The sequence below is a fragment of the Myotis myotis genome, unplaced genomic scaffold, assembly GCF_014108235.1.
Source record: "Myotis myotis isolate mMyoMyo1 unplaced genomic scaffold, mMyoMyo1.p scaffold_m19_p_17, whole genome shotgun sequence".
Classification (NCBI taxonomy): Eukaryota; Metazoa; Chordata; class Mammalia; order Chiroptera; family Vespertilionidae; genus Myotis; species Myotis myotis.
The window spans coordinates 38,712,820-38,735,716 of record NW_023416321.1 but is presented as its reverse complement, the minus strand read 5'-3'; the positions used below and the strand labels follow the sequence as shown (position 1 = coordinate 38,735,716).

At 46.4% G+C, this 22,897-nt stretch overlaps 1 protein-coding gene across 5 annotated transcripts in view; it reads right to left on the bottom strand.

Annotated features, from left to right (window-relative positions):
* Positions 1-2,281: 2,281 nt before the first annotated feature.
* Positions 2,282-22,897, bottom strand: part of ZZEF1 (zinc finger ZZ-type and EF-hand domain containing 1) — a 116,717-nt gene continuing 96,101 nt past the window's right edge. For 3 of the 5 annotated variants that reach the window (XM_036341276.1, XM_036341277.1, XM_036341279.1), the window contains exons 43-55: positions 22,615-22,811; positions 20,777-20,896; positions 19,187-19,378; positions 18,253-18,353; positions 16,826-16,961; positions 16,366-16,725; positions 14,194-14,337; positions 12,551-12,719; positions 12,297-12,395; positions 11,750-11,915; positions 7,259-7,412; positions 6,597-6,668; positions 2,282-4,742 (exon numbers count right to left, since the gene is read on the bottom strand). In XM_036341276.1, the coding sequence (XP_036197169.1) occupies positions 4,662-4,742; positions 6,597-6,668; positions 7,259-7,412; positions 11,750-11,915; positions 12,297-12,395; positions 12,551-12,719; positions 14,194-14,337; positions 16,366-16,725; positions 16,826-16,961; positions 18,253-18,353; positions 19,187-19,378; positions 20,777-20,896; positions 22,615-22,811 (1,991 nt within the window). In that variant the 3' untranslated portion in view covers positions 2,282-4,661. Of the gene's footprint in view, positions 4,743-6,596; positions 6,669-7,258; positions 7,413-11,749; positions 11,916-12,199; positions 12,396-12,550; positions 12,720-14,193; positions 14,338-16,365; positions 16,726-16,825; positions 16,962-18,252; positions 18,354-19,186; positions 19,379-20,776; positions 20,897-22,614; positions 22,812-22,897 lie in introns of those variants that run through there. The other 2 variants (XM_036341278.1, XM_036341280.1) reach the window with 2 other exon arrangements.

Sequence of the window (22,897 nt, the reverse complement as noted above, 5' to 3'; positions counted from 1 at the left end):
ACCAACTTTTCAGACACAAGGCCCAGTGTGCGCAGGCCCATGGCGGGGGAGGGGGCGGGTGAAAATGTTACCACCAAGTCCTACAGCAGGGGTGGGGGGCATCAGGCCCGAGGGCCCGTGTAACGCACGCAAAACCATTTGGTCAGGCTCTGCCAAGACATTAGGAGTTAATTAAATGTGCAAATATGCAGGATAATTTTTAAGTTGATAATCTTGTATGACCCACGAATGATGTTACAAATATTCAAATGGCCCTTGGCAGAAAAAAGGTTCCCCACCCCTGTCCTAGAGGGAGACTTGGGGGTTGCACAGGCCTTGGTGTAGCTAGATATTCATAAAGGAAGGGAGCAAAGGGAATCAACATTATTAATCGTAACCAACTGAGGACCCGCAGCAGACACCGAACCTGGTCACGAGGGAACTGCAGCCTTCACAGGTCCCCCGGGGACCACTGCCTCAGGCCCAGGAAGGGTCACTAAGGGTCATTGTGGAGGGAAAGATAAGCCAGCAGGAGAAATTCCTCTGCTGAGCTCATGCCCAGTGGAAGCACAGGGGCAGGTCCCTCCACTTTGAGGCGCGGAGCAGTAAGAGAAGAGATGGTGAAACGATAAAGGCCTGTCAGGCGAGCCTGGGAAAAGGGTTGGATTGGATAGGGACACAGAACCCCGGAAGACCTAGAAAATGGCCTGGTCAGGGGAAGGACCCAACAAGAGTCTGGGAAAGGCTGGGAAGTTGATTGGTTAGTTTGAAAAAGCACCTAGTTCTTCCCAAGCTCGAGAGAGTAAAATCAGCCTAACAAAGGTAAGGCCCCTTTTTTCTCCCTCAGTAACATTCACACCCAGCTCTTTCACACGTTCTCGCTCCATAGCAGCCTGGGGTCCTAGCAGCCCCCGGGATGGGGACTGGGACGGGGACGGCAGCCGCACAGACTCCAAGTGCGGGCCCAGAGCGCCCGATGAGGTGCCGCCGGGGACACAGACTCAGCAGCAGGAGGGGACAGGGACTGACCTGACTGAAGTGACGGCACAGGATTCCTGGAAGCAGGCTGTTCCTGGGCTGGTGGAAACAAGGCTGGACTTCACTCACAGCGGGACAAGGCTGAGCCCAGGACTGTCCTTTAATTTTGCTTCTATAATGAACCTAACCGTCCAATCTTACCCTCCCCGTGGGCCCCTGGAATGCCTTCCTGTGATTCTGAGGGTCTCATTCCACTGGCAACATTGGGAGCACCGGTTTGCTGAGTCTCACGCTCAACCAGCTTTCTCTGGCCTCGGGGATGGTGAGGGCTGAGGCTGGGCCCCGGCCCCTGCCCAGGATTCCTCGGAAGGCAGTTTGGGAGCTTTAGGAGGACGTGGCAGGCAGACGATGCCAGGCCATGAGGTTGGTTAAGTCCAGGCCCCACCAAAAAGTCTATCTTCTCTAGTTTCCAAGAGACGGCCCTCAGCATCGGGAACGCGGCTGCGCAGGGAGCAGAGCGGTGAGTGGCCAACCAGACAAGTGAACGGGGAATAAGCACGAGGCTCAAGGGGAGGCAGATGCCAGCCCTGTGGTCAGTGAGAAGCAACTTGGTCAGGCAGGCGAGCCCGTCCTTGGAGGGGCAGCAGGCCCAGGGACAGGCCCCTGGCTGTCCTCACAGCTGCAGGCTGTGTCCTGTGTCTACAAGAGATGAAGGATGGGCAGGCTGGTGGTGGGGATGGGCTGGGGAGAGTCGCAAGTGCGTGAACCTCTGAGTAGCAGTGCAGAAAGGACCAGCCAGGAAGCAGGGGCGTCCCCTGCAAGGGCTGGGGTCAAGGCTTAGTGAGGTGTGGTGGGAAGTGCAGCCCGGAGCCTAGAACAGTGGTTCTCAACCTTCCTAATGCCGCGACCCTTGAATACAGTTCCTCATGTTGTGGGGACCCCCAACCATAAAATTATTTTCATTGCTACTTCATAACTGTAATTTTGCTACTGTAACGAATCGTCATGTAAATATCTGATATGCAGGATGTATTTTCATTGTTACAAATTGAACATAATTAAAGCATAGTGATTAATCACAAAAACAATATGTAATTATATATGTGTTTTCCGATGGTCTTAGGCGACCCCTGTGAAAGAGTCGCTCGACCCCCAAAGGGGTCGCGACCCACAGGTTGAGAACTGCTGGCCTAGAACTTTCTGATTTCTTTCAACCCCAGGCCTTGAGATTCCAGAAATTCCATCAGTTGGGGCTTTGTAGAAACTATGGATAATGTTCACAAGAGGGGCAGAAGAAGGGGATGGAGAAAAAAGGCCCACACACTTTACTTTTTTATATAGAATTTGTACAATATATTTCTTTTCATTTGCATATTTAACCACAACTTAACATCCTTTTTACAGGCTGAACGCAGCTCATATAATCAAAATTCTTTCTTTCAACCAAATAGGAAAAATTCAAAATCGTAAACCCGTAAGAAAACAAATTAAAAACGATGATGAAAATAAGTCACTCCTCATTAGGAACAGTGTCTGTCTGTTCATTATACATGATTTGGAGCAGAAATTTCTTTATAGATTAGGCACATGTTTCCACAACACCTTTATTCCTGCCAGTGTTATCTCATTCCAGGCAGTCAAAGGGGTGTTGGTCTTCATGGAAATCTGTTCTCTCAGATACTGCTGGCACCGACTGGGGACCAGGAGCCGAGGGAGTCACCAGCGTCATGAGGGCCAGGAGAGCAGGGCCTGGCTCGGCAGCGCCACCTACTGGCTGGAAGCAGAGGCAGAGCAGGATGCAGGGATGCTGGGCCAGGCAGGCCCTGCCAGGAGAGAGAAGCAGTTGTGTCTGAAGGGAAAACTTAGGCTTGTTCTATGCAAATTAAAGAGACCAGAATAGCAAGGGTGGTGTATAGAGAGAAGCTATGAGGAGTCCAGTGTTTATTTACAACTTATCTTCCTGATGGGAGCAAGGGGGTAAAGCTGGTGGCAACTGCCATGAGGGTGTGACACCTGCCCGTCTGTCCCCACTCCACCACGTGTCAGTCTGAGGTGGGAGGGCTGTGGGTGGCGTGGCCAGGTTAAGCAGTGAGTGGCACCATCTGCTTGTCTGTCTTCCAGGCAGGGAGTCCGTCAGTGAGTCTGAGCCCGCGGTGGGGACCTCTTTGTCCTGTGACTTCCCTCCTCACTGTGACTCCTACTTGGGTCTGGGTGTACGGAGCGTGGGGCCTCCTCTGGGAATGCAGGCAGAGCAAAAGAGGAGAAAGGGTTTCTACCAAGCTGGCAGCGCCTGTCTCACCACATCCCAACACCACGGGAGACCAGGTCAGGGTGATGAGCCTCAGGTCACCAAGTTCGGGACCTGCCCCATCCGTTTGTCTCCTTTTAATTCTCCCTTCCACATGGAGAGCTGGGCTGCAGAAGGTCGCTACGCCTGGGCCTCCAGAGCCAGAAGGCAGCAGTGCCCGTGCAGGAAGGCCCTCCCGGGACCCGCAGCCTTGGCCTCTCCTATGCGGACACCTGTGGAGCCTGCAGAGGGGCTTCGGAGGCCACGGCTGTGCTGACCTGCTCACCTAGGCCCTGGCTACGACCAGCCTGCCTGGGGTTTGGTCCCGCATGTGGGACGTGCTCAGGCCCAGACACCAGCCCTTAAATGGCAGCAGCCTCAGGCATTCCTTATGCCCACAAGTCCCACTGAGGCTTACATACGTTCCGCATGCCAATCCAGCTTCACACTCCAGAGCGTGGCTTTGGAAAGAGTAATAATCAGCACTTCAGGGCAAGACTACAACCATAAAAAGAAAAATGGAAACAGCATTCATTGGAACGAATGTAGTTATTGCTGGACAAGTGACAGCCAAGTGACTGCGCAGAGCTCCGAGGGGTGTGATGAGTTCCTGTGGCCGTGGAGCAGAAAGAAAATCATTGGGTCTGCTTGTTTGTGTGACTTCCAAAATAAGATCCTCTGGTGACATTTCAGGTCTTTTCAGGCACAGAAACTAAAGAGATTCCTTAGTTCTGCTGCTTTCACACAAACCAGTTTGCCTGAGTGCCTGGACCACTGGCCACTCTCCTGATGCCCTCTCAGGGAGGCAGTGCAGTTCTGTTCTAAAAACAAAAATATGTTAAAACAACTGAAAAAACCTGGATGCCCTGGGAGCATGAGCAGACGCCCTCGGGCGGCCTGTGCTGTTCCCAGGGCACATGTTCTCCTATGTTCCCACCGAGGACTTCTCTGGGACGGCCTTAGCTAGGGAGCTGGCGCAGCACCTGGCCCCGTACTAAATGCTGGGAACCGGGTGGTGGCAGGCGGGCTCTCACTGATTTCAGGTGGGATGGCCCAGTCTCAGAAAGCTAAAGCAAGAGAAGCGCTCCTAGGCCGCCGCTGCGGGCCCTGCCGAGGAAGGCGGCTCTGCAGACGGGTCTTCACCCGGAGGGCACGTGCAGGCAGCTCCAGCTCAGCCGAGATAGACCCTGGAGAGAGCGACTCTGACACCCGCTCTGGGTGGTGCTGCACTGCTGTGCTTATCCTCACGTGCTACAGTCCGTGCCGGTGTCCAGCCTGTTGGGCAATCTGATCGGAGTAGAAGTGGAGCTCAAGGAAAGCCAGGCGCTGGCGCTGCAAGGATTTTCCTGAATGAGTTTAGATTTCTGCTCTAAAACCCCGGGGTCAGATTCGCTGGTTCCATGCAGGCCTCCAGGAGCTAGCAGTCGGCATTCCAGAGGCAGGTTGCCTTGTTTGGGTAGTTGATGGCGAGGCTGATAGCAGCGATGTTCTGCAGAGCCTGTGGAGAGAGTCAGTGCCAGTGTCAAGAACCATCCCTGCTCGGTTCACTAAGTGCTGGCTGAGCAGGACCCTCAGCTGAGCTCTTGAGGGCCGGGGTGAGGAAGACATGAGGGGAACAGATATGGTTCCCCTCAGCTGAAGGAACACAGACTAGAGCAAGAGACAAAAGCTACTGAGACCACATGAGAACTCCAAACATAAGGTAGAAATCGTCACTGTCCTGAGGGGCAAGGGGAACACAGTGCGGAGGTTGGGGGGGGGGGCGCTCAGGGAACACAGAGGACACTGTCTGCGGGGCCCTGGGAAAGTTCTTTAGGGAAGGAAACAGCACAAAGGTGCAAAAGGGAAGAAACAGAAGCCAGTGCTGGGGACCCAGGAAGCAGTGCTGGGGGGGCGGGGGGGGGGGGCGGCTGGGAAGGGGCCGGGGAGGTGGATGCTGTAGAGCCAGGTCAAGGCTGGTCTTCCAGCTCAGGGAGCAGGAGTGGAGGACTGGCCAGGAGAGGAAGAGGCGGCAGGCAGGGGGAGGAGACGGCACTGGCCCAGCCAAGTGGATGGGCTATGGGAAGGTCAGAAACAGGGTGAGGAGACGGGACACGGGCACAGGCAAGAGGGAGGAGCCCACAGAGATATGCAATGTTCAGCTTTCAGTGCCCAAACGGTTAAATGTCTAAATTTCATTTTGTGTCATGCAACCAGGGGTGGTGGTGGCAGTGCAGTGGGCGCCCGTTAGGAGGTTTCACTCTGCCTACAGGTCTCAGGAGAATTCACACAAGCTCTTCCACAGTTGACGGGGGACCCCTGCTTCTAAGCAGGCATCTGACCCTTCTTGCAGGAGGAAGGGTTCACTGAAAAACATCGGCAGGGCAGGGGGAAGCTCTGGCTGGGAGTCCCAGCTAGAGCCCACTCAGGTGTGACCCTGGGCATCTCCCCTTCCTCTGAGCTTCAGTGCCCCATCTGTCCTCTGCGGGGGTTGGGCCACATGCTCTATGAGATTCAAGGAGTCTGAGCCTGAGCTTCTCAAAATGGGATGTGGGGCCTGCGGGTTCCTGAGACGCTTTCCGGGGCTCCACGTAGTAAAAACAATTTCCACGGTGATACTAAGACGTGGTTTTGCCCTTTTCACTTTCATACTCTCACAAGTACACTGTGGAGTTTTCCAGAGGCTAATGTGTGGTAATATAACAGGTGGAAGCAGACATGGGACTCCAGCTGTCTTCTATTAAGGCAGATGTTAAAGAGATTTTCAGACATGGAACACAACGCCACCCCTCTCACTTTCACCAAACAGGCTACTCATGTGAACATGGAATGGGTTTATTATTTTTTAAATGAATTGATAATAAATGTTTAAAATTTTTGTCTTAATTTCTAAATTTCAAATCTAATTTAATTTCCAATGGTATATTTCTATATATTGAAGCACATAAACAAAAGCTGTTTGAGATCCTCCATAATTTAAAAGTGAAAAGGGATCCTGAGACCAAACAGCTGTCAGAAGAGAGTTCTCCTAGGAAAGAAAGTTACATCCCAAAATATCTGCAATCTAACTCTATGGAAACTTCAGGGACCAGCCAAACTGTAAATTTAAGGCATTGGTTGTTTTGGTTTAAAAGACACAAATTCTTGCTAGTGTCTTCTGACCCCACAGTTTAATACGGACGACACTGATAGATGGGGCTGGACTGCCCTCTCAGACGCTGAAGGAAGTGACTGAGTGGGAACAGAGCTCCGTGTAAATCCTGGGTGGATTCTGTACTCAGGCCACAAGCACAGGCTCTCTGTCCTGGCCACGGTGATGGGGACAGCCGCCACGGGCAGGCAGCAAGAGGGCCAGCGCGAGGTGGGAGAGTACCTGTGCTGCACAGCGGAGAAGGTGGTCGTCGGTGGTTAAGGCCAGCAGGTAATCCTGCAGCAGGCCGAGCTCCTGTGGGGAGAGCATGGTGCAGCGTTAACAGACACCCACCCCAACCACAGAAGCCTCGAGTGAGAAATCGGTGCTCGCTCTGCTGGCACCTCACCCAAGAGCCCGGAAGGAGCTGGACCGGGAGAAGCCAGGTGCCTAGTTCCAGGGGGCTCTGCCCAGGGTGACGGAGGGGCAGCGACCTCCCTCCTCAAGGCAGTTTCCTCATGTATAAAAGGAGGGGGGTAAGCTCAAGAACTCTGAAAGGCCCTTTCATCTCTCACATTAATAAGTCTATTGTGCTGAGTAGAGGGGGAAAAGGAAGAAGAAAGAACCCATCCGTTTTATTTTCCAAAACTCAATGTTGTCAAGGGCTGATCCAAGCCAGTTTCCCTTGGCCTTAGGCCTAGAAAAATAAGCAATCTCAGTGCTGCCTGGACTGAGGTGGTGAGGGCCTCACACTTGGGCCACTTGTACCTCCCTGTGCAGGTTAGCTGAGACCAGGGCTGGGGATGGGGCTGTGATCTGAGTCCTACTCTCCCGCCCTTGGCAGCAGAGGGAGAAAAAGCACCTGGCAGCGCTGTGCCAGGGTAGAGGCAGGGCCGGACCCTCACCTGGGCGCGGTTCTCGGTGACGAAGAAGAGCTCAGTGAGGGCGCGGTGCAGGGGGAGGAGGATGCCCGGCTGTGTCACGTCCTCAAACAGGCTGTACTCCATGTGGGTGAAGAGCTGCCACAGGGGCTTTAACAGCGAAAGGTCACAGAGGTCGCTGTGGGAGGAGATGGGGTAGGTTTACTGAGCACATCAGACAGATGGTAGGTAACAGGAACTGCAACTCTGACTCTCTTTCCCCACATCTAGTAAAATCATTACAGGATAGTCCCACTCCCCCTCTTCCTAAAAGAGTCAAAAATATTCACCAGCAAATAAGGAAAGGGGCAGAACCTAAACTTCAAACAAGACACCACGGAAACAGGAGATCCTGAAGCACATTCATGTAAATCAACTGCACATCTTTAAAAATGGCTGTTACAGAGAACTTCCAATGACTGAAAAAAATCTCAAGTGAAATGTTAGGTGGAGCCCCTGGCTGGTATGGCTCTAGGTTGGAGTGTCATCCCAATACACCACAGTTGTGGGTTCAATCCCTGGTCAGGGCACATATAAGAACCAATCAATAAATGCATAAATTAGTGGAACAATAAATTGATGTTTCTCTCCCTCTCTTTCTCTCTAAAATTAAAATTAAAAATAAATAAAACCTTCCCTCTGAGATGAGGAATAAGACAATTAAGTCTTCAATCCTCACTTCTATTCAACATTCTATTGAAAGTCCTGCCCTAACCGGTTTGGCTCAGTGGATAGAGTGTCGGCCTGCGGACTCAAGGGTCCCAGGTTCGATTATGGTCAAGGGCATGTACCTTGGTTGCGGGCACACTGCCAGTAGGGGGCGTGCAGAAGGCAGCTGATCGATATTTCTCTCTCATCAATGTTTCTAACTCTCTATCCCTCTCCCTTCCTCTCTGTAAAAAATCAATAAAATATATTTAAAAAAAAGAAAAGAAAGAAAGAAAGTCCTGGCTAGTGCGAAAAGGCAAAAAGAGTTTCTACAGATTGAGAGGAAGAAATAAAACTTATTATTTATAAATAACATGGCTGTGTGCTGAATAACGTACCTATACACTCATAGAATTAACAAATAGAACAAGATCACTAGACAAAGGCAATACATGAAAATTAATTATATAGCAGTAAAAACAATTAAAAATAAAAATTTAAAATAACAATTACAATACCATCAAAAACATTAAATACCTAGGAATAAATCTAACAAAATGTTGTATAAGTCCTCTACATAGGAAACTATAAAACATTACTAAGATCTAAATAATAGAGGATTAGAGAATGCAATGGTATAAAAATCTTAATTCTCTCAAACTGATCTAAAGTATCAATCAAAATTCCTTCAGATGAGAAGGGTATGTGTGCATGCATGTGTGTTATCTATAAAAATAAAAAATCAGGCCCTAGCTGGTTTGGCTCAGTGGGCAGAGCATTGGCCTGTGGACTGAAGGGTCCTGGGTTCGATTCTGGTCAAGGGTACATGCCCGGGTTGCAGGCTTGATCCCTGGTAGGGAGTGTGTAGGAGGCAGCCTATCAATGATTCTCTCTCATCAGTGATATTTCCATTTTTCCCTCTCCCTTCCTCTTTGAAATCAATGAAAAAATAAACAAATAAAATAAAATAATCAGGATCAAGACAAGGATGCCCACTCTAGCAATTCTATTCAACACAATACTGGAAGTCATAGCCTAAGCAATTAGGCAAGAAAAAGCCAAAGCAATTAGGTAAGAACAAGATATAAAGGTATCAGAATTAAAAAGGAAGTAAAACTGTCTCTATCTGCAAATGACATGATATGATATATAGAAAACCCTAAAGATTCTGCCAAAAAAACTGTTAGATCTAATATATTCAGTACAGTTACAGTATACAAAATCAATAGAGAAAAATCAAGTGTGTTTTTATAAACTAACAATGAACTATCAGAAAGAGAAATTAAAACAATTCCATTTACAACAGGATAAAAAATAATAAAATACTTAGGAATAAATTTAAGAAAGAAGGTGAAAGATCTGTACACTGAAAACTATAAAACATTGGCAAAAGAAACTGCAGACACAAAGAAATGGAAAGATAATGTGTTCATGAATTGAAAGAATTAATATAGTTTAAATGTTCATACTATTCAAAGAATTTACAGATTCAATGTAATCCCTATCAAAAATTTAATGGAATTTTTCACAGAAATGGAAAAAATAATTCTAAAAGTCAGTAGAACTGCAAAAGACCCTGAATAACCACAGCAATCTTAAGAAAGAAGAAGCTAGAAGTATAATACTTCCTGATTTTAAACTATATTTCAAAGCTATAGTAATTAAAACAGAATGGTATTAGCATAAAAATAGACATATGGATAAATGGAACAGAAAAGAGAGCCCAGAAATAAACCCATGCACATTGGTCAATTAATTTTTGACAAAGGTGTCAAGAATATGCAATGAGAAAAGGATAGTCTCTTAAATAAATGGTATGAAGAAAACTAGACATCCACATACAAAAGAATGAAGTTGGACCTCTATCTTACACCATACATAAAAATCAACTCAAAATGGATTGAAGGCTTGCATGTAAGACCCGAAACTATAAAACTCCTGGAAGAAAGCATAGGGCTAGGTTCCTTGACACTGGTCTTGTCAATGATTTGTGGATTTGACACCAAAAGCAAAAATAAACAAGTGGGACTACATCAAATTAAAAAGCTTATGCACAGCCCTGGCCTGTGTGGCTCAGTTGGTTGGAGCATCATCCTGTGCACCAGAAGGTTCCATTCCTGGTCAGGGCACATACCTAGGTTTTGGGTTCAATCCTAGATCAGTCGGGGTGCAACCGAATGATCTCTCTCTCACACATTGATGTATCGCTTGCTCTCTCCTTAAAATCAATTTAAAACTTAAAAAAAAAAGCTTATGCATAGCAAAAGAAATAATCAACAAACTGAAAAGGCAACCTACTAAAAGAGAGAAATATCTACAAACCATATATCTGATAAGGGGTTAATATTAAAAATATATAAGGAACTCATACATCTCAATAACAAAAAACCAAATAACCCAATTTAAAAATGGGCAAAGTATCCTGGTGGCAGCAGTTCTTTGTTGCCAGAATGTCCTCTTTTGAAACACAAATGGCAAACAGGTATATGAAAAGATGCTCAACATCATTAATCATAAGGGAAATGCAAATCAAATCACAATGAGATATCACCCCATCTATATATATAAAAGGCTAATATGCTAAGTGTCCAAAATGCTGGCAAAGATGTGCAGAAGAGTGAACCCTGTACACTGTGAAGTGAGAGGTGCTAACTTAATGGTCAGAATCCTTTCACAATATATATAGCTATCAAATCATCCTGTTCTATACTTTAAACGTATTACAATCTTATTTTTCAGTTTTGCCTCAATAAATCTGGAAAAAATTAATTCTAAAATTTATATGGACATGCAGGATTAAAAATAGCCAAGATAATTTTAAAGATGAAGATGTATACTACTAGATATGTAAGTTTGTTATAAAGCTACAGATTTAAGATAGTGTGGTGCCGGCATAATAAAAAAGACGAATGGAACAAAAGAAACCAGATGCAGACCCAAGCACATTGGATGCCTACTCTGTGACAAAGATGGCCCTGGAGTGTGGTGAGGGAAAAGGTGGTCCTTATAGTCAAGTAGAGATCCATGTGAGAAAAAACTAATCTGCCCCTACACTTCATATCATTCACTCAAATTCATTCCATGTTGACTGTAGATCTAAATGTGAAAGAAAAAACTATTAAGCTTTGAGAAGATAACATACAGGAAATACCTTCATGACCCCATTGCCAAGTAAGGCAAAAATGTCCTAAACAGCACAACAAAAGCACTACCATTACAGAAATGATCAATAAAATGGAAGACATTAAAATTAGAAACTTCTGCCTGACCATCGTGGTTCAGTGGTTGAGCATCAACCTATGAACCAGGAGGTCACAGTTCAGCTCATGCCCAGGTTGTAGGCTCGATCTCCAGTAGGGGGTGTGTAGGAGGCAGCTGATCACTGATCCTCTCTCATCATTGATGTTTCTATCTCTCTCTCCCTCTCCCTTCCTCTCTGAAATCAATAAAAATATATTTTAAAAATATATAAAATTAGCTGTAACCGGTTTGGCTCAGTGGATAGAGCGTCAGCCTGCGGACTGAAAGGCACCGGGTTCGATTCCGGTCAAGGCCATGTACCTTGGTTGCAGGCACATCTCTAGTAGGAAGTGTGCAGGAGGCAGCTGATCGATGTTTCTCTCTCATCGATGTTTCTATCTCTCTCCCTTCCTCTCTGTAAAAAATCAATAAAAAATATATTAAAAAAAAATAAAAAATAAAATAAAATTAGAAACTTCTTTTCACCAAAGACACCACTAAATGAGTGGAAGGGCAAGCCACAAAGTGGGAGGAGATATTCACAATACAAACACCTAGCAAGAGACTCATCTCCAGAAGGCAGCTTACCTGTGGTTGCAGCACAGCACAATCCTCAGAAGCAGGTGAATGGCTTTTAGTCGCTGATGACCAGTCTGGCGACAGGCCACACCTACTAGCCATTCCCAAATTTTGGCCAAGGGAAGGTGCGGCACAACTCTTTCTTCTGACAACATTTGCTTCAAAATCTCAAATCCTAGGCAAGCCCCACAAAACACAGATATTTTAATAAATATGATGAAACAATTGATCATTTAAATGTTCCCTGAAATTATGCCTTTTGTAAAAGCAACATAGGGACATTTTCATTTCCCCTTTTTTGCAAAAATGCCCTGGAAATTCTAAGAGAACAAACATCTTTTTTAGATGGCTCTTCTCTCTGGCCATTCAGGTTTACAACAAACCAACTATATAGCATATTCAAGAGTAACACGTGTAGGGTTTGCGAGACAAATCTGTGGAAGTCTTAGAGAAAAGTACCTGCAGTGATTTTAATGAAGATCAATGACACAACGGCACTTACACCCTCAGAGTGGCCCTGGCAGGGGATGGTGCAGGGGAAGAGAAGAGCACACACCTGTCTGGAATCGCCCCAGGTGTCCAGCCGTCACAGTGAACTTGTAGCCCCACTCGGTGTTGCTCATGTCAGAGGTGAAGCGGTAATACAGAGTATCTCCTGTGTCATACAAGAACCAGAGACAGGTCAGAACACTGCAGTAAGAGGGAATGGCAAGTGAGGGGTTTCTGATGAAATATAATAAACCCCATTTTAAATCCTCCAATAATTTCCCTTCTTAGTATTAAGTTTAATAAAACCAAGTATTTATATACCTGGAAGCTCAAAATCTTTCCATTTCTGTTGAGACCCACTGAAGTTATGTCGATCCTGTTGAAAGTCACTGCTGCTGGACATGGCTAATTCGTCACAGCCTTCCTCTGTATTGCACTGAGAATCAAATTTGATTGAGAGGTAGATTGCACCAGGAATGTGAACTTTATCCTAAGGAAGGGAAATGAGAACACTTGTTACTGGTCAGTTACTGAGGGCTTACCTCATGCCAAGTCCTGAAACTGCGAATGTAGGAATGAGTAAGTCAGAGCCCTGCTTCTAGGAGCTCTCAGTCTAGCTGGGACGGAAGCACCCACAAGGCTGCAAGCACAGCAGGCATGACACTTGTGCAGACTGGGCACGGCAGGCAGACTTCACCTGGAGAAGACGGGGAGGGCAGAAAAGAGTCCCAGTGAAGGGATGTTCAGGTTGTTGCCAAGAATGAAGAGGAGAGGAGGGGCCTGCCAAGAAGAAATGAATGGCAGGAGACAAGGTGAGAGGGGGATGTGACCATACGGGGCTACATTTCAGGAAAACAGCTCTGGAAAGTCTGGCATGTTCAGGGAACAGCAAGGAGCTTGCTGTGTCTTGGGTAAAGGGTGAACTCCGTGAGGACACTCTTGCGAGGTAAGGACGGAGGACGGGGTGACTTGTGACCCTGGAAAGGCTGGCAGGAGCAGAAGTGAAAGCCTGGTGTGCTAAAATAAGGCGTTTAGGCTTTGGACGGCAGGGGGAGCCCTGGAAAGATTGTAAGCAGGAGAAAGCCTTAGGTTTGTGCTGGGCAAGGATCGCTCTGAGAGCTGGTGTGACCAAGGCCAGGCTGAGGCAAGGCCAGCATGAGAAGAAGGAAGCCAGAGGAGAGTTGGGGTGATGAAGATAGGCAATCCCCTTTGAGGTAGGACTTGGTAGCTCACCAGATGTGCCTACACGGAGCTGGGGGAGTGGGGCTGGACCCAAGAACACAGGAAGAGAAGAGGCTTAGAAGGAAGAGTGAGGAGGTTTACACTCTGCAAAAGGAAATCTCAGCAAGCATGAGTTTCTCTGTCATCCACCACTGGTGCTATGGTGTGCTGGCCCCTCAGAAGCTTATGACTTACAGCGCCAACATTTTGAAAAGGGCCAAAGCCCTTTTCAAATGTCCCTTAAAAATGTAGGAACATTTTTAAGTCAGTGAGACTAACAGGACTTCCCACATGTGCCTCATCCAAACTCCTATCTCCCCCTGTCTGGGTACAAAGTTAAGGCTGGATCCGATGAGGCTTTTCAGTTCTGTGTCATTACACAAAGGGGTGGGAGTCTCCAAGGTGTGGCCAGGTCATCAGGAGACAGGTAGAGTGAGGGCTGAACTCAGACTCACTGCTGGAAGATACCAAGAATTCACTCCAAGGAGCTTGCTGCAGGGAAAACACTCTCCCCCAGGGCCAGATGACCCATCTATACAAACAAGGTCAGGAGAAGGGAAGACTTGGTTGTGCAGAATCTCTGACTGCAGCTGAGACTAAGGAAGCACTTTCTTGGCCGGGGCTGTCGGGAGAGGAAAGAGCTGCTGTGGGAGTTGACGAGATTCTTGCTACTCAGCAACCCTGCGGGTCCTGCCAGCTGCATGCCCTGAGGCTGGGCGAGCCTGGCCAACTCTGGATCGTACCTCAAAGTTGGTGTTGTTGTTATATGGGTGTTTGGACTCTCTCACTTGCACTTCCATTCCTGGCTCCTCCATGAACTGGCAGGCAGCCAGGGCCATGGTCCCCAGCATGTTCTCTCGGCAGCCTTGGAGCACCTTCTGCAGGATCTGGCGGGACACAAGGCAGGGAACATCAAGGCCTATCAGTGGCTGGGCCATGGCGCTGCTCCATCAGGAAGAAGGGAGGGTCTATGTCAACCCAACACCCATCCGAAGGGGCTGGCATCATCCTGGACCCTGACCCCAGTCCCTCAAGCCACCCCAGCGGCCAGGCCTCCCTGAAGGAGCTCTTGCTGAAAACCAGGACACTGCAGTGCCTTCAGAGCAACACTACTTGAAGGGAGTCTGAAAGAACCAACAGAACCCATCAGAGATGGCCCTGGCCCCTGAAGAGTCCCGAGCCCAGCAGGGGGATGGACATGCAGACAAACAATGACAGCACAACGGGATAAATGACCAGTGTGAGGTGCAGAATTAGCAGCTCTGTGGGGTAGGAACGGGGGAAGGGCATGTTCAAGACAGGGACTATCAGAGGCAAAATGCCCCCTTTTCTCACTTCCAAATGAGAAATGTGGCTACAGCAAACATGCCAGTGACGCCCAGGCTCTGAGGTTGGGAAAGGACCTAGAGGCCTTAGAAATGGGTGGCAAATTAGGGGTTAGAGCAGCCGTGGGCAAACTACGGCCCGCGGGCTGGATCCGGCCCGTTTGAAATGAATAAAACAAAACAAAAAAAAAAGACCGTACCCTTTTATGTAATGATGTTTACTTTGAATTTATATTAGTTCACACAAACACTCCATCCATGCTTTTGTTCCGGCCCTCTGGTCCAGTTTAAGAACCCATTGTGGCCCTCGAGTCAAAAAGTTTGCCCACCCCTGGGTTAGAGGATAAATTCACTTCCTAAGGAATCTGCACATACAGTGTATGTGTGTGTATGAGGGGGTGAGGATGGCAAGGGGACAGGACAGGGATGAAGAAGACAGCAGCAAGTGTGACTAAATATTTTTGCACCTGGAAACTGGGAAGGTGGTGATAAAACTTTCTAGTTCAGCGGTAGACAGTACCTGGGCCTCCTGAGTTATAGACCATTTTCTGCTATGTGAACTCTTCATTTCTACCCAACAGGAGGTGGAAGAAATGGTTTTAGACCCGTGAAGGATTGCTAACCCAGCACTCCTTTAAAAAACCAAGTTGAGCCGGCTGGTGTGGCTCAGTTGGCTGGAGCATTGTCCTGTACACCAAAAGGTGGTGGGCTCCATTCCCAGTCAGGGCACATACCCAGGTTGCAGGTTCAATCCCTGGTTGAGCTGTGTGCGGGAGGCAGCCAATCAATGTTTCTTTCTTACATCGATGTTTTTTCTCTCTCTCTCTCTCTCTCTCTCTCTCCCCTTCCCTTTCTCTAAAATAAAATTTTAAAAAAATGACCAAGTTGAAGATTTGATTTAAAAAGAAAATAAAAAATGGCCTCCACCTGTCACAACTGAACTTTAAATTAGAGCACTGGACTTAAGAGGATGCACAGACAGGCCCTGGTGAGCCCCATGTCTGCCACCCATAGCTGGAAGCCTTGGAGAGCCTCCCCGCTTGACTTCCTCACCTCTGGTCACAATGTAATACAGGTACAAATGCTGGCAGCGGGTCTGACCTGGGGTAGACATTCTAGAAACAATGGTTGAAAAGACAAGACACGAACCGCCCTGGGAGGTTTCCTGTGGGATGGGAACAGGCTACCAGACTTGTAATTAACCTTGTGCCTGGGCTCACTAAGTGAGATGCTAGGAACACAAGAAAAGACAGGCTATCAAAGAGAGACTTGAAAGTGTGAGAACAAAAAGGGAAAACTGCAAAGACAAGTTTTATGGGATCATTTCTCCAAACACTCTGAGCACCAAGTCTGTCCTCGGCTATGAGCTCAGCTCTAGGCCAGTAGTTGGGAGAGTTCAACAGGACCCTACCCTGCCTGTGTTGCATTCACACCTGCTGGGGAGTCCTACAGCCACACACGTGAGCTCACTCCAGGAAGGCACTTGCTGGAGGAAGGCTGTTCAAACACTTGGGGTCTGCGGTGGGGAGATAAGGGCCAGACAGAGGAGGAGTGAGAGGGGTTAGTGCCCAGCTTGGCCTGCTTAATTACCTTCTCCCACCGGTGCTTTTCTTCCAGCTGCATGAACATGTCAAAAATGTAGGTCATATGGGCGGGGCCACTTAACTCCAGGATGTCCTCGCTCACTGGCACGTGCCCAGGCCACTCAGCAAGCAAGGATGCGAGCACATGGCGGGCATACAGGATTGCTGTGGCCTCATTCACCCGGAAAAGGTAGTCCCGGACTGCCCTCTTGCTCTTGCAGTTCAGTTCCTTGTGCAGGAGGGCGGCGCTCTTAGTACGCCGCTGCTTGGCGTAACTCTGCTGCAGTTCACTCTCCGTGCTAGAGATCAGCTTCTGGGTCACGGGGTTGGATTCAGCCGTGGCCTTGTCACAGCGAGTGGGCCGGGACTGCAAACCCAAAGACCACATTACAGAGGCCTGCCTTTTCACAAGTAGGGGTGGGGTGGGGTCAGGGAGAGACCATTTTTTCCAAGTGGAGGCAACATACCAAGCACGGTAAGATAATCATGTCTGTATCCACAGCTTTGGCACTCTGCTCCTCCAGTCTCAGGCTCCTGCTGGGCTGCCACTTCTGAGCCAGGGCCCGTATCCTTTCATCCGTGGTGAGCTCATCGCCATCAAACCTGAAGAGAAGGAGCACAAAGCTGGGTACATAAGGTATAGCCAGGCCAGAGTTTACCTTGCAGTGAAACTTATCAGAAATGTTACTTCACAATTACATGACTTTCCATATTTTGCAAACTAGATTCACAGTGTTCATTTATTCGTGCATGCAGATGTGCATGTATTCCTGTGGCAGAGAATCCAAACTGTCCCTCAGGATCCATCTTTCCTTTCTTTTAGAACAAAGTTCTCGGGAGTTTCAGCAAGCTACAGAATCATCTAGCTGGAGACGTGGCCCCCAGGACCCTTTGCAGTCAGATGGAATGATGCGACTAGGTTCTTACCAACAGGAGGGCAGTGAGGTGATGTGCGCCACTTCTGACGCCCACCCTCTGACAACAGCACTAAGAATGTGCTCCTTTCCCTACCTTCCCCCTTTCCTCTGGGCTGGAACAGAGAGGTGGTGTGGGTGAGCCAGCTTGGACTACACGGATGAGAACAAAAGAGGGTTGTTTGTGGAGCAGGGCTGCCCACTCACCCCGGACTGCTGCCCACCTCGGACTGTTCCATGACAGCAAAAACAAATCCTATCTTTCTGGACCTATGATATTTCTGGGTGTCTCAGCTACAACAGCTTCGGCTATGCCCTACACGATGCAACCCTGCTGCATCTCACAAAAGATTTGGGGCCATTTGGAATAAATACAGATAGAAAAACAGAAATACGAAAAATTAAAAGAAATATTAAACTGGAATTGGATATAAATTAGAATAGGAAGTCAAAACTAGAATATGGGGACAGAGGAGGGGATTAGTTGCAAATAGGCAAAGTTCTACACAAATTTAAGAGCTGGGCCCAAGAACTAGCTCTGAACTTCCTACCCAAGAGAAAGGCATATATTAACTGTATAATAATTCTTGAAAAAAACAAAAATGAGTATAATATGCAGTGGTGAAAAACAAACAAAACAAAACAACACTTTTGATAAGAAGGTCCCGCTCTGCACTGTGTGTTCCCTGGGATGACATAAGAGAGAAACCTTGGTGTCTGTCTCCATTCCTGATCCATAACGAGTTTCCTCTAAGAAATGTGAAGTTTTTCCAGAGGAACATACAACACCATTCAGGAAGATCTGCAGTGCAGCAGCGCCAGCTTTCAGATCCCTCCATGAAGCGCTGACGACCAGCGCCGCACCAGCGCTGGGCCTGTCGGGAGCTTTTCTCCAGACCCTGCCGGCAGGAGGTCAGCGCAGCCCTGCCTCGCGTGTTCTCACACTCACCGCACTTCAGCTGCACCCAGACAGCCCTTACCTCTTCTGGACCTCCAGGAAGAACGAATCGGTCCTTTTCATCTGCAGTTCGTATATGGCCCGGAGAATGTGCAGAGGGGCATTGAGGGCATCGTGAGCCATCTGAAGGCCACGGGGAGGAAGTAGGAGAGAGACAATTTAATGTGCTTTAACACGTTATTGACCATCTAAACTCAAAAGTGATCAAACTATTATGTTCTAAAGTTACCACAGGTAATAATTTAAGAACACCATATGGGTACTTACAGCATATAAAGTTATAAACCCTAAAACATGGATTTGTAAAATTTGCATTACTATTATAAATTCAAAGGGAAATATAAAACACAGAAACACCAAAAGAAATATGTCAACAGAATGCAATGCTAACATTAATAACTACCCACCACACTGTATTTATTGCTAGCTTCTCTGTCACTGCCTCGCACTCAAGTTTGATAACTGGCGCATAAGTCTAAGTATACTATACTTTTGATTTTTAAAAAACTGTACTTGTTTTTCAGATATCCATCCCATACTGTTTACTCTTCATATAATTAGACCCTTTGAGTTCACGCCCTCCCCCATTTTCACATCATTCTGAGGAAGAGTGGGTTATCCAGGGAAAGTAAGACAGTATGTCTGAGAAACTATGAGGAAGAACTATCATTTGCGAGTTTATGGATGGGGTTGGAAATTACAAGCAAAATTGTACATATATATTTCAATGTGTATTTTATAGGAGAAATGATCTACAGGTTTTGGGCCCATGAACCAAAAACGTTAAGAAGGACTGTCGTAAGGGCCTTTCCATTCTTCTACAATGGTCTGCACAATACAGACTGAGTCTGCAGAAAGTGATTCTCAGGATGTGGAGGCTAACACATAGTCCAAGCCAAAGAGAATCCATCCCTTAAAGTCCCTGTCTCGGGCCACGCCATGACCTAAGAACATACCAGGAAACATATTCTGGTGGGCTCATCCAGGCTTTCCAGGGGGTCTAGCTTTTTCTGCTCTGGCTCACTCGGGCTGCTGACGGACCGTTCCACCTCCTCCTCTTGGTCCCCTCGCTCATCTGACTCCAAGTCTCCATGCTCAGCCAAAGTGTTGATCTCCTTTTTTGAGGAGTACAGCATGATGGACAAGATCTACACCGAAAGAAAATCAGGCAGGGCAGGAAAGTGAGTGAGTGGTGGGTGAGAAGATTACCCAGATCCTTAATGCTCAAAGGGTAGAAAATATTTGACCTAACTTTTTAAAAGATATCAGGATTCACAAAAAGAATGTATAATTAGAAAAGAAATACCAAAACATGTTCAATTATACTTATAATAAAAGAAATGCTAACTAAAACTATGAGGGAACTTTATTAACTTTGCCACTGACCGTGTAAATTGATATCATGCTTTTAGAATGCATGTTGGTGAACTGAGAGAATCTGATGGCCATTTTCCTAAGTTGCTAGTTTTCATAATACCATTTCTAATGGTTGCATATGGTATGTGAAGGTAGACCATTATTTACATAAAGAGCTATAAGAATGTTTGGTCTCTGACCCAGTAACTCATCTTTGAGGAATAATGTAAAATATGTTAAAAGTTATATTCATGATATGGTCAAGGAAGCAGTAATGGCAAAAACTGAAATCTACCTTCACTTATCATACGCAGCCATTAAAAATCATGATTATGAAAACTAGCAACTTAGAAAAATGGCCATGATATGATCTCAATTTATTGTACACCATGCTCATTTTGCAATCTCTATCTATCTATCATCTATCTATCTATCTATCTATCTATCTATCTATCTATCTATCATAGATACAGAGGAAAAAAACAGGTAGCTGTGTTTGGGGATAAAATTTAGAGTTTTTCTATTTTTCAAATTTTCTGCAATATGGTTCTATTGTTTGAATAATAAAAAATAATTTAATTTGAAATATTTCCTAAGAACAAGAGCTCACATGCTCTCCAGGTTATCCATTAATATGTTCCAGCACAGTGGCAACTACGAGCTGTTTCTTCAAGTTCAGGCCTCTGTGGGCCGAGCAAGGGTACTGACCACCTCTCACATAGCAGCAGCCTTTCCTGGACCAGAAGCTGACACTTGGTACAGAAACTCCACAGGGAACTATAAAAATTCTATTAAGAACAACCTAAAGCCTATGGGGAATAGTAATAAAATGAGAATATCAACTAACATCCTACAAAAAATAAACAAAAGTGAGGACAAATTTAGAAACTCAGCTCAAAGGAACTTTAAAGGGAAGTACTAATCAAGGGAACACTTTATTATCATGATATAATATTTGCATATAAAATACTTCTCTTCCAATGTTCTTTAAACAAACATCAAATTCATTTTCCCTGACAGGGGAGGACAGGTGTCATATCCCTATTTAAAAAGGGAAGACAATACAAGACACAGTTAACAACTGCACAGAGTGAGTGCACTGGGAAGAACCAGCTGTAACTGATGACTCTAACTCTCAGGCCAGGAAATCTGCACAGTTGGCAGCAGGAGGAGCCACCCTCATCCCTTACTTCCAGGTCCCGGAGGAGCCACGTTTTACTGAAACCAGTCCCTTTGCTGCACTTTTTCACCAGTAGCTTCAGCAAATCAGTCTGAAGGAAGGTAGCATGGGTCTCTTCAAAATCATGAGCCTGCCAAACAGAAAAAGAATGATTTGTAACTGCCTCAGAAAGAAGAAGCTAAGGATCACTAGGCAGAAGCAAGCCTTCAGAACCCAGTCTCAGCTAGTGGCCCAAGGTTACTCTTAAGTGAGGAATCAGAAGGAAGAATGAACTCTGAACCTTAGCCATAACCTATGTCTGTTCATTCACTCTCCAATTCATTCATTCAACAAATATTCTGAAGCTTAATACATCCTGTGTGCTAAGTCCTGTGCTAACAACAGAAGTTTTTTTGTCCCTCTCCTGCTTGCTACCTTCCAAAAGCTTCCCACTGCTCTTTAAACTAAAGAGTTGACAAGGACCTATAGCAGTGATGGCTAACCTATGACACGCGTGTCAGGGGTGACATGCAAACTCATTTTTTTGGTTGATTTTTTTTTGTTAAATGGCATTTAAATATATAAAATAAATATCAAAAATATAAATCTTTGTTTTACTATGGTTGCAAATATCAAAAAATTGCTATATGTGACATGGCACCAGAGTTAAGTGAGGGTTTTTCAAAATGCTGACACGTCGAGCTCAAAAGGTTCGCCATCACTGACCTATAGGATCCCTGCCTGCTTCTGTGGTCTCATCTGCCTCTTCTATACTATCCTGAATCCCTGGAGGTGTTCTTTCTGCTTCCTGACAAACATGCCTCTTCCTGGAGTTTGCTACTCTCCCATCATGCAACACCCTACCCATATTCTTATCTGTCACCTTAAATTTCATCTTCTCAAAAAGGCTTTTTCTGACTCATGACAGTTTTCCTTGCAGGCTCTGTGTTGTCTCTCTTGCAGTTTAGACTATAAGCTCCATGAGATCAAGGACCTTCTTTCTAGTTCAAAACTACAACTCAGTTCTACCTGGCATTGAATGAAGGATTCAAAAACAGAAATGGTCTCTGCCCTCAGGGAGTTTATTATATTCTCTCACCTACTATAATGCAAACAACTAAAACCATAGCAGATTGTGATAAATGCCATGATATCAATAAGTAGTAGATGCATAGTGTCAATCCTAAAACTACAAATTCTCAGGGCTGGGCCAGAGCTGAAATGCTCTCTAATCCAGTCTCCCTGTGGTGCTGGAGTCTTTCCATGGCTTCCTCGCCAGTGCTGTCAAAGTCAAGGAACAAACTTTTTAAATGAAATCCTTGTTTCATGGCTAGTTCTATTGGGAAGATCATCCTAAACTGACCCCTTCCTTCTCATCCATGTCCCTCAGAGAGCAGAAGAACTATGTTCCCCATAAGTCAAGGCTTCTCATCTCCACACCAACTACGGGCCAGCTCTTTAACTTGTCTGCCTCCTCCCACCCCAACTGACAAACCTATTGCTCAAAGATGCCATGGGATGCTTGCCCCTTTATTCTCCCCTTCTTCTTATCCTATGATGAACCAGAAGAAGCTATGGTTCAGAAGGAAGACATTCAGTCCATTTTTCTTCTCATCTTCCAAGGTTCTGTGCCCATTAGACAGTAGTCCCATAAAACAGTACTGAACAACTACAGAAAACCAACTATCAGGAAAACTCTGTTTCTGCTTTAAAGCTAGCCTTGTGCAAGACCCCAACCATTTTTAAAAGTAATCAAAATCCTATAGTTAAGCCTCCATTGAAACCAGATGGCATTTCTTCCTAGTTAATGCCCTGCAGATGTTAAATCACAGCCAGATTCAGTAGCAAATGGAAGAAGCTCACCATTACCTTTAGTGTTTTATATAATCCTTTGAGGGCCAGGGACAGGACCCAAGTTGCTTCCACTGCCTCAGGACAATGGCTGTCCATGCTGGTTTGCAGAAGGTGACTGGCGATAAAAGCAAAGTGCTGGGAATATTGGCTCAATTGGGCCTGAGAGTCACTGCATTCCTGTCCTCCTTTCTGGACCAGCTGGTAGTCCTTCACTGAAGGGTGATGTCAGGCAGGAAAAGAAGGCATCGAAAGTACAGTTAATGCCTCCTGCAGCTAAGTTTCTTCCCCAGTAATGTGC